At 39.5% G+C, this 16,704-nt stretch overlaps 1 protein-coding gene across 2 annotated transcripts in view; it reads right to left on the minus strand.

Annotated features, from left to right (window-relative positions):
• zranb3 (zinc finger, RAN-binding domain containing 3) overlaps nucleotides 1-16,704 on the minus strand; it is a 102,263-nt gene that overhangs the window by 55,259 nt on the left and 30,300 nt on the right. For both annotated transcript variants that reach the window (XM_042513403.2, XM_042513402.2), the window contains exons 8-12: nucleotides 14,652-14,786; nucleotides 8,686-8,805; nucleotides 3,755-3,874; nucleotides 2,899-3,078; nucleotides 2,042-2,215 (exon numbers count right to left, since the gene is read on the minus strand). In XM_042513403.2, the coding sequence (XP_042369337.2) occupies nucleotides 2,042-2,215; nucleotides 2,899-3,078; nucleotides 3,755-3,874; nucleotides 8,686-8,805; nucleotides 14,652-14,786 (729 nt within the window). The remainder of the gene's footprint in view (nucleotides 1-2,041; nucleotides 2,216-2,898; nucleotides 3,079-3,754; nucleotides 3,875-8,685; nucleotides 8,806-14,651; nucleotides 14,787-16,704) is intronic.

Raw genomic sequence — 16,704 nt, forward strand, 5'->3', positions numbered from 1 at the left:
GAAGCCTTGCCCTGAGAGTTTACGACATGGAGAGGCGTAATACGTTAAAGAGAATAAAACTCATCTGAGCTGGAAATGGAAACGCTGACCTCTAAGGTCCGATTTAACAAACTCGTTCTGTTTGCGCCTGAAAAGTGGCATCAAAGGAAATCAAAAAAATGGTAAGGAATTATTGCTGCGGTCCACAGTGTTGCAGTGAAGAATCGAACTTCGGTTAAGACTAGAATATGAAATTTATACATCCACGATATGTACTGACCCATAGCTGACATATATTAATAATATTATGTCACAGTGATATTGTTAGAAAATTCACATGAAAGCTTATAACTGATTTACAATGTGAAGAATGTGGCCATGATTACTGGGGCTGCTTTTTTAATTTTACTAATTTATTTATTTCTAATAAAAGTTTCAGATAAATTAGGGTCATGCAGGAGTTGTGTTCAGCTTGCAGACAGTCCCACAGAGCCGGGACACCGCCAGCTGTGAAAGAGCTGAAGTAGGTTGTTTCAAAATATAATATTTTCTAACATTTACTAAACATTTTAAAGTAATTAATATGTGGCTGCAAACACTTAAAATGTCAGTCAGAGTATGGTGTATTAACAATTTTCCGACTGAGCCATATTTCCTCTGCTGCACCGCTGAGTGAACATTAGCCTCCGCTCACATTCACATTGATAAATGCAGAGCTCTGCGTGGAAATGACCAGAAACCCAGTTTTGTGTCATAGGTTCATCTTATAAATGGGGGCCAATATGACTAACAGAGAGGAAAAGATATATTAGATGGGGTTCCAATTAACCCTCAAACTATGCAAAATGAAATTGCAAATATAAAATACGCCTCATGGAACATGTCAATTAAAAAAAAATAATAATAATTTATCACTAAAAAGTTTTTACGTTCACATGAGGTGGTATTTCAGGCAATTAGAAAAAGCCATATTTCACAAAACTGCAATGGAAACACTTTTTTTGCTTCTATAGGTCACATGATGCTATGGCTATATGCTTGTCAGTAGGAACTGGCTCCCTCATGATGCAGCAGGAGCTACAAGAGCTGTTGTTGCATCACGTAACTGCAAAAGTTGAGAGGATCATCTGGAAGTTTTGAATCCACAAATCCTCTGTGAAATCGTGGACTATCACATCCCAGAAATCCCTCATAAGTGGCCGCTACCATGTGTAAGGTGCTTGCCTTTCCATTGTCGCTCGCCTAACATGCCTACATCGCCTTCAGTTAGAAAAGATTAAACATAGTGAGGTAGCAGCAATAGAAATAAACCTTTTGATGACATTTTGTAAGTATTTCTTAAGTTTTGCGCAAATCTGTAATGGAAACCCCGCGACTAATAAACTAAATGTGTCAGTCTGTCACAGTGTTTCCCTATTTTGCTTATCTTAGCAAAATGATCCAACTAAATGGCACAAGTGAATGAAATCTACAACTATTTGATCGAACGACCAGGTCAGATCACCATTTAACCTGACAAAGATCCAAACCAGGTCTTTGCCAAATTAGCAGCTGTAAGTTTTTTATGAGTATGAGGATGCCACAGTTTTCCCATTCTTTCATCTGATGCTTCACATCTTAGTGCCGACATTTTTGTCTTCCTAAAGGCTAATTTTTCAGTCTCAAAATGATAATTATTCTTTTCTTTAATTATGATTTATCTTCTTTTCCTCCTGATGTTTATTTCTTGCATCACTGTCGACCGTAATGGGACTGAGCGTTTGCTTATATATGTACAAAGATATGACATCTTCAAACTTATAGATCCCAACATATTCAAGTGAGTTTATATGTCTGAGGAGATAATGTGCTCTGTACATCAGATAGCATGAATCTCACTTAGGTGGTTAGTTATTTGGGTTACTGTGTGTTGTTGGAGTTTCTTGTGTTTGTGCATTTAAAAGGCAAAAAACAAATAATCAGTCCATTTTTAAAAACCTTCCTTTTCTAATGATCTCAGATGCAAATTAAAAAGAGTTTAACTAAAATAATCCCTTCCTACTGGTGTTTCTGATGAACTCACTCGAGTGAAGAACATGTCATCCTTCACATTCCCTGCGTCTCCCTCCAGCGGCGGCACCATCTCGCTCGGCGTCCACGCATCTGCAAAGTTGAGGAACTCCCACTTGTCCTTGTCGCCTACGGCAGCCTCCAGGTAACCCTTCCTGCCATTCAGGGTGCTGCCGGTCACCGTTTCCTGAAGGACATAGAGGACATTCTGTTTGTTTGTTTGTTTTTTATTTATGTTTCTTTTTGGTTTTAATTATTTATTTTACAAATCATATCCTAAACAAAACTATTGAAATAAATCAGTTTTGATTACAAAATTTGACATGTGTGATTATTAACGCAAATCCCGAAAGCCTGTTCTCACATGCAAATCAGTTTCACAAGTGTGTTCATGAATGCATACACTATATGCACTGAAATACAGAAGATCATCTCTTTTTGAACAGCCAACTTCCATCTTTACAATAATCATCTATTTCTTATCTTATCCATCTATTCTATACATGTGTATGTACAAATGTACAAACACACACACACACACACACACACACACACAGAAATAGCTCAGCAAAACAGACATATCCTACAACACTGATAAAAAGGCTATTCAGGCAGTTGCTGTGTATGATATGTTTGATGTTACTTTTTTCTCCAGAGATTGGCTGATCGATAGAAGATGAGTATATAAGTGAGATCATATTCAATTAAATTGATAATTAATTAGGTATATGCCTTGACATAAATGTTTGGTGATATTGGACCGTGTTTCTAGTGATTTATCATTCAGATTAAATGACATTAATTGGTGAAATGTGTGTTAATGAATCAAAGGCTGAGCATAAATCTTTCCCAGTGTGTCACCCGCAGTACCTTCCTGTTGAGCATGGACCACATGACGGTGTCAAAGGTGCCCTTGGCGATGAGGTAGTGCACGTTGACTGAGGACGTCTGCCCGATTCGGTGGGCTCGATCCTCAGCCTGCTTGATGTGGCCGGGGTTCCAGTAGAGCTCGGCAAACACCACATGGCTGGCTGCGGTGAAGGTCAAACCCTGGAGAGGACACACACACACACACACACACACACACACACACACACACACACACACACAGACACACACTAATAATAGCTCAATTAGAGCAAAAATGTCCTATTCAACCAGCTCAAATGGAACACTCCAGCCCACATCCAATAAAATGTAATTTGGCGAAATCCTTTTTAATAACAGAATATTAGCAGCTAATTGCCATAGAAGAGCTTCAAGCACCTACTTCCTTTGATTGGAATGCGTAACATTTGTGCACACGGTCTGTCACCCGGAGTAATAGATGTCAATGAGTTTATTAAGTTTGTTATTAAGAGTAAAACACATTTTCACAGCATTTTTTTTCTTCTTGCACAAACCTTGATTATGATTTAATTCAACAAACAGCAGCCATTATCATTGCTTACATGCACCAAATGACTTTATTCATCCCGTTGCCTTACATAGTGCAACACAGGTTTAGACAGCAGCACTTGAGGTATTCATTCAATTAAAAGTATCTGCACCATGTCGCTTTAGAAAAAATGTAATTAAATTGAATAATTCCTTAATGACTATGCCAGCACAAAATGTGATTTGTGACTCTTTGAATAGCAGATTTTGTTTTCATTTTTTTTTATATTTGTATATCGCAACTGAAATCAAAGATATGATGTCATAGAGTGTTCGAGTGTGTGAGTACCTGACCAGCTGCCTGGATGCTCAGGATGGCCACTCGCGTCTCTGGGTCACTCTGGAACTTGTGGACCAACTGGATTCGCTCTGAGGACGGGACGCTGCCGTCGATACGGATATAACCAGCCTGGAACAACAGAGGCAAGACGACAGAATGTTTACTTTTTGGAAGAAAATTCAGTTCACAAAGGATGACAGTTGAGCAGTGATAAACCACACAGTGACGGCTGCCGTGGAACAGAAACAGAAATGTTTGAATGAAAAGCTCATTTTTAGAATCATTTGTTGCATTTGGAGAAAGGAAAAGCTTTCAAGCTGCAATAATATTCATGTTTTCATCATGTTTTCATTTGTAAGAGAAAGACAGTGATATATTCAGGGTTCCCACACATTTTCATGGACAAAATTTCAACCTTTTCTGTGACTTTTCAAGGAACCAAAATATATATATTTTTTAGTTTGCCCAGCTTTTTTTTTTTTAAACCAATCAGATTCAAACTCTGTTCAAACATAATTTCAGCGTTTCCCATTATGTTTTCATGGACTGTCAGACATTTGAAAATGCACGCTAATTTCTGTTTGCATAGTTTCCAGCTGTGATAAATGGTTTCATTTTGGCTATTTTTAATGAAAATATGCCTTTCAAACTCTTACGAAAAAGAAAATGGGCCAAATCTTTTAAGATTTTTTTTAGAAAGCATGCCTTTCAAACCTTATTTCTTTAAAAAAGAAATCTCCAATTTTTTTTAAGGTTTTTATAAAACTGTCAGCAACTTTAAAAAGATAGCAATTCATATCAAAGTTTTCTCTAAAAAAACATTTTTTAAATTTTATTTTAAACATAATTTTTTAAAAAAATCAATCAATCAATTTCTATTTTTTGAAGAAAACATGCCTTAAAACCATGGGCAACTGGATTTTTGCTTCTTTTTTTCTTTGAATAAACATAAATTCACTGAAAATCTCTGTAAAAAAATATTTTCAACTTAAATTTAAACAAAATTTCAACTTCAAGGCCAGACCAACCAAGTCTTACATGTTATTTATGACAGGTGTATAAGTGAATACACACACAGCCGAAATACTTCTAAGCCTTTGCAGCAGAGCTTGATTGTCATCTGAAGTGCTCCTCCAAATAACTGGATGAGATTATGTAAGTGTGGTTGTCTGCATATCCCCCTGAATCAACTGAAGGTTCACACAGTTTGTGGTGGACAGCATTGTTCGCTTCTAAAAAGCCAGTGCAGGTTGTACTGGAGCATTAAAGGCAGGGAGCATTTCATTAACCTCCAAACTGGATATATTTCAATGACAAAAGTGTGAATGAACACATCATAGAGGACATGAGCAGAGGAGCCGCAGTGAACTAGATACAGTAGTGAAAGAAAATGAGAGCAATAGTAATGACAGAATATTTCGTAACATTTTATAACGCCAAACAAAGCCAGCGGCGGCTCAGTGTTCATTAAACCTGAACTTGACATTCACTGAGCTGCTAATGCACCATGGCCACTGCTCTCTTTTGATTTGGGTCCATCGGTCCTGCAGAGCTGGTTAGTGGCCGACAGTAGGAGAGTGTTTTTGTACTGTGCAGCTCCCACATATGAATGTAACAGCAACTGCATGAATATGAAGCAGAACCTTGCTGAGAAAGAACACAGAGGTCGGTTTGACTTTTCCCAGAAAAATAAAGGTCACATAAATGTGCTCAGGGAGCATTAAACATCCACTAGATTTGAGCATCTCAAGCCCATAAAAACATTCAAAAAATCCACCTGCTGTTTCATCAGAGTTGCACTTAATTTAGTATAAAACAACTTTATTCAACAAACTCTCCAACCACATCGACAGCAGGTGAGAAATGGTAAAGCGTGGAGCATAAAAGCGGCGATAACGTCATGTGAGTCGCCTCTGCCTAGCTTCTCATTGCAGCCCGTTGCCTGTCATTTCTTTTTTTAGCCCATCTCTGTTAATTGGTGAGTGCGAACGCACCAGAGAGCGAGCGTCTCGCAGTGGAATGTGCTATCACACATCGTGCCCCTGCATTACATTCGACAACACCTCCTCGACCCCTGCGTCACACACAAACACACACACACACACACACACACACACACACACACACACACACACACACACACATGCAGGCACACTCATGAACTCTTTCACAGGTTGTCGGGACTGAACTAAGAGACATCGTTTGCTTGTGATGACTTGTGAAACACGCCTTGGGAGATGAACTGTGGAAGTAAAGTTTACTTTCTGAGAGAGAAAAAGTAGACTTCTTTTCAAGAATGAGAAAAAGACGTTTAGACGATAATTAATAGATTATTTAAGAGATGATTTATTGCGTTTCAACTTATAATTAGTTAATTATCTAAATATTGTACATGTGTTATACTGTACATCTGAACTTTGCAGTACATGACTGGTAACATCTGCCAGATAGCTCCCACTGAAGCTCACAAGCCCAACATGTGAGCTTCGTGTTCATGCGTCTAAGATTATCACAGATATGTAAGGTTCTGACATACAAACACAGAGGGACAAAAGATGAAAGAATAAAACTTAGGTATGGGGCCAATTATCTCTGGTTAGCCAGGAAGAGGGAGTAAAATATGAATACATTCTGCACATTTAGTGCTTCCAGGTTACTGTTAATGGCCATTTCAGGTCTCTGCAGCTGGGAAAAAATTTAAAATCATAAATGGAAATGACAGAAACAACCATTTCTGCCAAAATGAAATATCAACCATATAGAAACAGCGCTCCCTCTTGCTTTAAAGCAACTGACGTGTGCAAGAATAACACAAAGTCCAGCGCTTTTTAAACCACCTCTTTGAGGTTTTGGGAAACCAGACTGAAGCTATTTAAGAGTGTGGTGTTATAACAGCTAAGTGGACAGGAAGCTGGTTTTCTGACTGATCATTGCTGACAAAAGCTCTGAAATTATGGTCAGAATAAGAAAGAACATTAATGGTTAGGTGCCATGATGTGTAACTGACAGCTGCATGGAGGACACTTACCTTTTCTTGCACATAAAATAAAAAAGAAATGCGCTTGGATATGAAATACCAAAACCTTTTAGTCACTGTACTGACACACTAAACGACGATGATTACATGCCTCAAATTCTGATTATCACAGAGATAGAGACGTGTAAATTGATGTTGGCTACATAGCTCGTAACTAACTAGCTCTATAGCTTTTTAACATCTTAAGTAAGGCTAGATAGAGAAATTGATAGATAGTGAGATAAAGATGGTAGAATTAGATAGATGGCTAGATATGTTGCTAGTTAAATAAATTATTAACTAGCAAAAGAAAGATAGCTCTCTCTCTCTCTGTCTACCAGTTTTCTATCTAGCATCAACTTTCTAAAACCACAGATAGATTTGCTAGCAGTAAACTTACCACCTTGTGACCTTGAGCTTTCTTTAACCTGATCTGTTTTACTTTTGAGAACCCTCCGAGTCTTTTAGTAGGTTTAATTTTACAAACCAGGACCATTTAAAAGAGAATTACACCCATTTTCAAATCTAATTTGTTACTCCTATGGTCAAAGTGTGTCGAAAAAACAATAGTAAACATGAACAACTCTCTCCCAAATCCAAAAGTTAGAGGGATAAAAATGGAGCTGCTCCATTGACAATAAATGGTGAAAGATGTTGTAGATTACACTGAGAGCACCCAAGGTAAAGTTCTGAGTATTTGGCTACATTTTCTGTTTCTGAACTGAGGACACTACAATACAAGAATGAGATTTTCTTTAGGCCAACACAGCCATTAGTGCCACCCTGGCATCTATGTCAAAAAGCCTGTGGCATTTTCACTTTGAAACTTGAATTACAGCAGAAAATCATCCCTGCGTCAAACAAATGTTTATGATACTGTCACGCTTTGTTCAGCAAGATAATCTTCACTAATGAACACCACTTTCAGGGTTTTTTGAGGCCTCAATGCAATCACTATAAGTAAAAAGCTACTGCTAGGCTAAAACGCGTTGGCATCGCTACGAGGCTATAAAGCCACATTCAGCGCTGTGATGACATTCTGTAGTCTCTTCTAGCCACTTGTTAGAAACCACCTTTTTTTAAGACACATAAAGCTTTAAAGTTCACAGTGGGGTATTTACTGACATATTTTATGTTGTAGCACAAAACGTTAATGTCTCTAAAGCTTATATTAACTACAGACTTTATTTTAGGCCTCTAGCCAAAAACCCATTCACAGAAAACTCATTGAGTTTGAGACGAGGGAACTGGGGGATGCTGTAATGCTAATTCATTTCTGCATTTTAGGACTCATTACTGAGGTTCTCTGTGGAAGGTGTGCAGCTAAAATTGACTGAATTTTTTCTGTCTGGTTTACTCAGAGTGGACATGCTGAAGCAGGTTGGTTGACCAAAACAGAGTCTAGTACATTTTTTTTGTGATCCTTTCCTTTTTTATAATCCTCTTTCATCTACTTCTTTACACAATGGATATATGTCATGATAGATGGTTTTTTAAACAACCTATTTGTGTAATAACGGCTAAGCACACAGGAAGCTGGTTTACTGATCATAGCACACTAAAGCTTTGAAATTATGTTTAAAATAAGAAAGAAAATTGATGGTTAAGTGACATTATGTTATGTTATGTTAAGTGGCAGATGCATGGTGTTCAGTCATCATCAATGTACCTCACATTTCCATACATCCATAAATAGATGAGCATGTCCCTGTAATTAGCAGAGTATTATGTTTCGAGCTGATATGGAAGAGGATGAGACTTACAAGGACGTGCCTTTGCAACCTGTATTTGTAACTGGATCGGAATTCACCTATGCCTCTATAAACTCTAGTTTTAAGAAACTTCAGTTTGAACCAGCAGTCTGTTTTGAATCCTTTTAACACGTTTTAAAAGATCCAGTTGCTTGCGGAGCGCCTGAGGTTACCTTGGCCTCGATGGCGGCCTCAGCGCAGGCCTGCAGCATGGTGAGGTGGTGGGCGAACACCAGGAACTTCAGCTGCTCTGCCTCCAGCATCATCTTAATGTAGTCCTTCACAGCTCCCGCCTGGCCACACACACAGAAATAGACACAGATGAAAGAGAGCTACTGAATCCATCACTCCGCCGGTCGACCACACACAGAGGAATCGGCTAGATCAGTGAAGAAGTCAATTAATCACCGCGGCATCCTTTCTGCGTGATCGATTCTCTATTGAATGCCAGGGATCCAGACTTTAAAAGGAGAGAGCACACAGAGCGACTGGGGCGCATTTGTCAGCTCACAGATAGTGAGAGCAAATCAATAACTCACAGCTTGGAGATATGATTGGTGTGTGCTCTTTCTTTTCGGAATCTGAACACCAGATACAACACATTTCTCTGAATTTGCCAACAACTTAATAAAGACAAAAGCCTTTTTTTTTCTCCAAATGTCATGGTATTAGATTTATTAAGAAAAAGAGTCTGTTTACTAGATGTTCAACACTTGATTCAGAACATTTTCAGATTTTGTCAGAACTTGCAAATGCCCTTAAAAAGTGTATTAGGCTGGCTACAGTCCAAAATCACTGCTGCAAGTAAAAGTTCAACCATTTCATTCTTATTTGTTTGGTTTATTCTCATAACCCTGTTTTATTCATGCCTTTTTTTACCTGTTAGTCTTGTTTTATTTATGAAGTCAAATGGTAACAATGCTTAAAAAACATCACAAATTTATGACGATCCTGCTTGTTTCTGCTGAAGTCTCCGACCCTGATTGACAGTGTGAAGCTAACGATCTAAAAAAGAAAGCAGCAGAAGTGCGAGTGAGTTAACTGTACCCTGCAGGTATCCCTATCTATCATTTCACCGTGTGCTGCTGCCCAGCGATCACACTGTGATGGCTGTGGCCGTCCCCGCTACCTTCTGCAAAGCCGTAGTGGATGTGCTGTATGAGCGTGTCATTGAGCATCCGGGCTCGGCTCATCTCAGAGCCCCAGGCCAAAAAGCAGCCAAGAATAGCACCAACTAGTGAGAAATACTGAGTTTTGATTTGAGTCAAACAGAGCCCTTACTAGACGCTTTTGGAGACAGGCCTTTCTCCGTGGTGTGAATTCCACCCCTATAATCTCCACACCTCCTGCAACCTGACAACCTCTGCCGCCATCACACCTGCTCTGGTGGGAGAACCTCTGCTTTGCCTTGCTGATAATTAGCCGATGCGCCTGATAATGAATCTCTCCGCCAGGCCTGCCGACCCTGTTCTGATCTGGGGGGTCCTCATTACTGACGGCTTGGCTTCGCCGGCTTCCTTCCGCTGAGTTTAATTAGTGCACAAACTTCTCGGCTGTCTGAAGCGGCCCGTTAGCTCGCTTTAAAGTCCAGCATCAGAGCTGTCCTCTCTGGGTAATTGGGAGCAGATGCTTGGCGGGTAAAGCAATAAAAATACCCCAAAGGCGTTTGGCAGCTCCGTCGCCAAGCGGACTGGCAGGCAGGCAGGGGCCATGATGCTCGTCAGAGTGACATAGATGTGTGAATCTATCACACCATTCCACCCCTCCTGATGATCCAAAAAAAGAAGAAAGAACGCGTTTTTTTTTCCTGAAGTAGAAAGTGTGTCTGGCTCTAAAAACCAATAGGAGAGGAAATGAGACTGGGCCGGCAGTATCGGCTTTGAGGTGGGTGAGTGGACGGGGGGGGTTGTAATGAAAGGAGGTCCAGTGTTAGGCTAAACTGAGCAGAAATCCAATCAGCAAACAACGCCAAGCGCAGAAAAGATCCAAGCTCGGAGGCAGGCTGAGCGAGTAGCGTGTCGATGATTGCATTCAGTGGTTATCTCCGGTCTTCGTTAACCTCGGGGCTACGCTCCTCATGGCTGAGGGCATCGGGCTAATTGAGAGAAATGCCAGCTCTTGAACATGGCAGATGATTGGAGAGGGATACTATATTTGGTGGAAATGTTTACTCAACTACAAATTTAAGAGAATGAGGAATTGCCTGTTTTCACAGCATCAAGATTGGTAAAGAAACTGATCAGTGGCTGAAACTATCTTACTGTCTAAAACAAATGTTTCCACTGAGGAACAGGAAATATAAATGCCTGTTAGAGTCTCGACACCGGTTGCTCTGATCCCAACCTTCTTCATACTGTGTGCATAAAGCCACCTTCCCACATTGCTTATTTCTCTCTCATTAAAAAAAATGTCACTTCAAACTGAGAGCCGACTGAGTTTCCATGGCAACAACATCACAGAGATGCTATTTTAGTGCGGTGTGTAACTTTGAGATAAGGTGTAATCATGCCAGGCTGGACGCAACTAAATAATACCTCAGTTATAACTCCCTACTTTGTCTAAGTGCTTTCACTGGCGACCATTAGGCTCTGTTACCATGGCAATGCTTTCCCATGAGATCCCACTGAGTGGTTGGCCAAGCGCTCTGAACATGATGCTGTACCATCAATTCACCATTTCCTGAAACATGAAAATGAATAAAAATTGCATTCTTTTGCCAATTTGTTAGTTATTTAAACTGTTCTAGGTGGTCTGAGGATTTTACTGTTGGCTATCAGAGGAGTCATCGAGGTTAAATTATGTCCTGTGAACACTCAACCTCAAGTTGCAATTCTATCCATCTAGAAAAGTATGGCAATATGGCACTAATGATGTGAGGCTGTCTGTTTTCTCACAGTTTGTGTAGTTATGTAAAGCTGGGGGAAGCTTGACTTTTAACTCCAAAAAACAACTAGGGGCGTTTGTTACATTTTTGGCTCCAATATGTTTATTCTAATAGTTTACTGTCCAGAAATTACTGTGTGCTTAGTTAAATACTATTATTTTGAAAAAGACATTTATCATTTCATGGTTTGCATGTTTGCATTAACTTAATGTTGTGCTACAAAAAAAAAAGCAAGTTAAAGGAACAGTTCTACATTATGGTAAAACACTATTTATATGCTTCCTTGTTACACCAGAAGACTGATATCGCTCTCGTATCCTTAGAGGCAGAGGTTGCGTCACACTTTCTCATTGTTCATCATTTTGACAGACAGGCTGATAAAAACTCTGTCATCTATCTGATCTATTATCACCCGTCATTTTTTCAAAAATGATTAGACATTTTCCACAGCGTATAAAATTTCATTCATTCATTTTCATTTTTTAGTTACAGAATTAACTTGTAGAACGTTTTCTTTATAAGGATGACATGCCTATGGTTTAATCTGTGGTTCTTTTCAAAGGTTATGCAACCACTGTTCCTTCATTGGCAAGTTTACATACATCAGTCAGCTATAAGTCTAAAATAAAAGAATATTTTGCTGCCTTTTCATCATTTATAGTTAGATGATATAGACTGAGAAAAAAGTAAATATACTGTGCCACTCAAAGGCTACTGCCAGCAGCTACTGCCAATTTTAAGGGTGGAATGTTTTCTTCCATGTTATTCAATGCATGAGCTGATGTGAATCAGTCAGCAATCCTTAAATGCCAAAATGAGAACTTTGTCCATTCCATTTTATTTTGCTGTCTCTCTTGCATGACATATACTTTAGTAATGATGTGTATGTATGAATTTCAAACAGTATATGCAAACTGAAGATATACTATTGCTTCATTTGTTGAGAAAAAGTGGCAGAGCATTGTTTGGCTGTGCTCTGCAGCACTACATCGATTGAAAAAGATGAACAGAGACAAAAACCAAGCAAAGAAACTTCCAATATTCAGCTTCATGCACATGATATCAAAGACAGGACTAGACAACAACTAATTAATATGTACGTGCCACCAACTGGACACTCTGAATTACTAAAAGTTATGGTAGCTCGCCCTCTGTGTTCTAATTTGTCAAACTGACAGACGGCTTTCAGAATTTTCTGTCACTGTTTAAAAAATTCAGTCAATGACCGAAAATAAACCGTTCGTTTGACCTCAGTTCTGAGGTGTTGGTAGGTGGATTTTGTTACCTCTACACAGAGCCCGGCGAGCCGTTTTCCAGACTGTTTTTAGTCTTTCGGCTAAGCTAAGCAAACCAGCTGCTGGCTGAAGCTTCATACAGACATGAGAGTGGCATTGATCTTCTTATCTAACTATTACAACTGTTATTTATTAAAATCTCCTCTTATTACAGCTACAGAAAGGAGCCTATTTTTCTAGTTTACAGACACGAAAGGCACAAGGCTCTGTGGCCATGCTGACTTGCTTCCTTGCATGAATGTCAAATGCATGTTGGTAAAACACAAAATCCAAGGCTGCTTTTTTGTCTGAGGTGCTGAAAAGTTAACATTTTCCCTTCCCGTCTGAGTTGATAAAAGAGAGCGCAGGGCCAGTGGTGAAAGCAGCTCCTGTTGGATGTTGACTGCAGCTCACCGCCAGTGGAGCTTTGAGTGCATTAAGTACAAATGCTCTAAGATGAAATATCACTCTCAGCATCCAGATATTAAAGCACTATGCTGTTTGAAGGATAAGGCTTGTGTCCCTGAAAATCCATGAAAAAATCAAGACCAACAATGTGTTAGTCTGCCTTTCAATACCTTTTGATTTCTGACCCTGTTTGTAACACTAAGCCCCGAGCTTCCGACTGAAGGTCTTTAAAAAATAGTTTTACTTTAAAAAGAATCCCCATAATTTACTAAATCAAATGGGAGATGTACTTTTTAGCAAACACTAGTCGATCTGAAGTTGCTGGGGACTATTTTCTGCAATGGATTAACACACATTTGGCGTTCTAGTAAGTATTTATGGCAGCATGATGGTGTTTGTGGGACTGAGTCAAAACAAACTACAGTGTGTGTGTTCATGCTAATGAGGGAACAATGTGACTCAGTGCAACTTTGTGGCTCCTTGGTGTGTTTTTGGTCAAAATGCAGCTCTATGACATAAAGAAATAAGATATCAGGCTTTATACACACAGATTATACTTGGGAGTAGCAGTGGTGGACAAAGTACATAAGTCTATTACTTGAGTCAAAGTATAGATACTACTGGTCAAAAATTACTCCAATAAAGGAGAAAGTACTTCCTTACTTTAAAAAAAAACTATTATTCAATGTATTTTTTTATTTCAATGCATTGTTGTATATTGTCACAATATATTTAAAGTTCCTAATGACTCTTTAACAACCCACTGAGTGCAATGACTTCTTGCAAAAACTGTAGAATAAAAAGCTTGTTGAAAATACTGCAAAGCCTTTAGAAATGCCCCTAGAAACACACATTTACAAAAGGACCACCATTATCATTTTCATTTTTAACTACACTTCCTGTGTGTTTCTCTGTGTCAACTAACTACTAGCTCTAAACTAAATATTTCTTGTCCTCCAGCCAATGCCTTGCCTCCCAAACAGTGGAATTGCTATCATTTTTTAATAAATAAATAAAATAATGAATTAACTAACAAACCTACATAACATCTCTGTTACACACCTGTAGCTCTATCTTGTAACTTGGCAATATAGAAAAATTTTACTAAGAATTGTATGAATTCATAAATAAAATAACTTTCAGACAGTGTTTAATTTTGGATATCACCCACCCAATTTTTATGTCCAAAAGTGAGCTTTTGTTGCCAGTGCAAAGAATCTGTTGTGGATTTATGGACTTTTGCAGTTTGGAAAAGAAAAGTCATCTGCTGACTTCAAAGCAAATGTCACGAGTGAGAGCCTTCATAGAAATGTAGTGGCGTCAAAAGCACAATATTTGTTTTTCAAATGGAATATGTTTAAAAAAAAACATGCTCAATTATTGTACAGATACTAAAAAAAAATTAAAAAACTGTACTTAAGCGCAGTGCTTTAGTAAATGTACTTTGTTACTGTCCACCACTGGTTAGTAGGATTTTGAGAAATATAAAATATGAGCAGCCTTGTCCATGAAAGGTATACTGTATAATGACATAGAGTAGGTTAAAACAACATGTTCTCTGGTCTTCTGTTACCTTGGCAATAGCTGTTTGTTTGTACATGTGCGTGACCAGGCTCATGACCTGCGTGAAGGGGTTGTCCGTGGTGGCGACCCCTGATCCCAGCCCCTTCATCAGTCTCTCCCACTCTGCGAAGCTGGCCGAGGCCTCCTGTGAAGCGAAGGAGAGCACAAAGACAGTGAGGCTGCGTCCTTTACTTCTTCATCCACCCTTCCATCTCTCTCTCTCTCTCGCTACTGTTTTTGAGATATAAAGGGCAAAACAATTAATGGTGCTGCTGGGTGTCCTACTTTCCCTGGAAGAGAAAGAAAGAAAGAGGGAGAGGAAAAAAAGAGAAAGAGAAAGATGGAGAATTCCCAAGGATGCCACCCCCTCCGACTGGGCTGCTGTGTTAGGTGGGTCATGAGCATCTCCCAATTATAGCCGCCTTGTGACAAGCCGGGGTCGAAGATGGAGAAGCAGCCGGGCCGGTACAATAAATCAAAGACGCCTCGCGTGCTCTCAAGGTGATTGGCGAGGAGTATTTAAGGCGGTGGAGGAGAGCTGAGAGGAGCACAGTGGGAGAGGCTGCCGGTGAGGAGCAGCATATGCTATCTCCTGCTCATAGACAAGACACGCAGAGAGGCCCTGCATTTGTTGTCAGCATGTAGGTTAGCCCTGTTTATCATAAAAACATATAGTGAATTAGCAGCAATATTTTGTACTACAATGCAGCACATTATGCAGAAATGTAACAAGAAAAGCAGCATGCTGTGTGGAATAATTGCAAAACTTGGGTTTGATTCAATTTCAATGCAATAACTCCAGCGTGCCTATAATCTCAAGTGCTCCTTTGACTTTTTCTAAATTGTCTAACTTCAGAGCACTTTGTCATTGGAGGTTATTTTTTGCCTTTTGTTCACAACTCTCAGTTTCGTCTGTCTGAATTCAGGCAGCAACGCCACAAAATGTGTAAAAAAATTCCACAGGAATGAACACTTTCTTTAAGCGCTGCATATCAAACGATGCAAAACTGTGAACCATATGGCGAGTTGAAGGAAGAGGTGGTCCGTGCGCGATTAAGCACATACATACACATAATGATGAGTGAGCGAGGGGGAGGAGGGGGGTCGGAGGGGACAAGAAAAAAAAAGGTGGGAAATGGAGAGAAGCCTTATTAATGCGAGCACATGCACATATAATGGAAGTTTCACAACTGCATTTTTTTGCGTGTCCTGGACCGCTACAATGAAAAAGCTTTTGGTGGAACATGAAAGCTTTACACTATTTAGTGAAATAATTAGCATTTCAGTGGATTCAAACCTCGTCAAAGTCAAGGACGGTTGAATGAATAAATAGTATCATATTGCAGGAGCACAAAGCTGCGTTTCCTTTATGTTTCCTCTCAGATGTTTCACTCAGCAGCAGCTGCATAAACACAGTTTGGACTGTCGCTCAATGTTTATTTCTAATTAAAAATTTCACATCCAGGCATTGCTTTTTAATCTGCCGGGGGGGGGGGATGAGTGGCTAAACACTCCACCCTTGATGCTATTCGCTAGACTAACACTGACAAAAGGCCAGGGCTGAAAACGTAAAGGGCAGGAGGGGCATAAAAAGTGTCTGCTGCTGAAGATAAAAGCTATCATTAGGGAGTAAAATGAGACAGGAGGAACGAGGCTGAACTGGTGAGTGGTCCTGGTGTACTGTGCGTATCATCAGTTAGCAAAACTATCCTTCAAAAGACAGTTTGTTTTGAGAAAAAATAATGTCCACCCAGGCTTTTATGTTTTATATTGTTCATGATTTTGCGCTTGTAGGAAGCACAATGGCCGGCGCTTTGGGTGACTGGCCACTTCACATCTCCCTTTCTCATCTCTTAAAACCAGTCCATTTAGCTGGGAGCATAAAACGTCTGTCTATTATTCTCTGTGGACAAATACCTGTTAAAAACACTCATACATTCATCTCATGAACAAAAAAAGTAACAAAACAAAACTGTAAAAACCAGCCGCAGCCAGCCGTGCTTTTTGTTTTCACCAAAGACAAATGATCCCAGAGCTCATTTCTCGGAGGATATTACAGCTGC

The sequence above is a fragment of the Plectropomus leopardus genome, chromosome 24 (genome assembly GCF_026936395.1).
Source record: "Plectropomus leopardus strain MGB_pleo_1.0 chromosome 24, ASM2693639v1, whole genome shotgun sequence".
NCBI lineage: Eukaryota > Metazoa > Chordata > Actinopteri > Perciformes > Serranidae > Plectropomus > Plectropomus leopardus.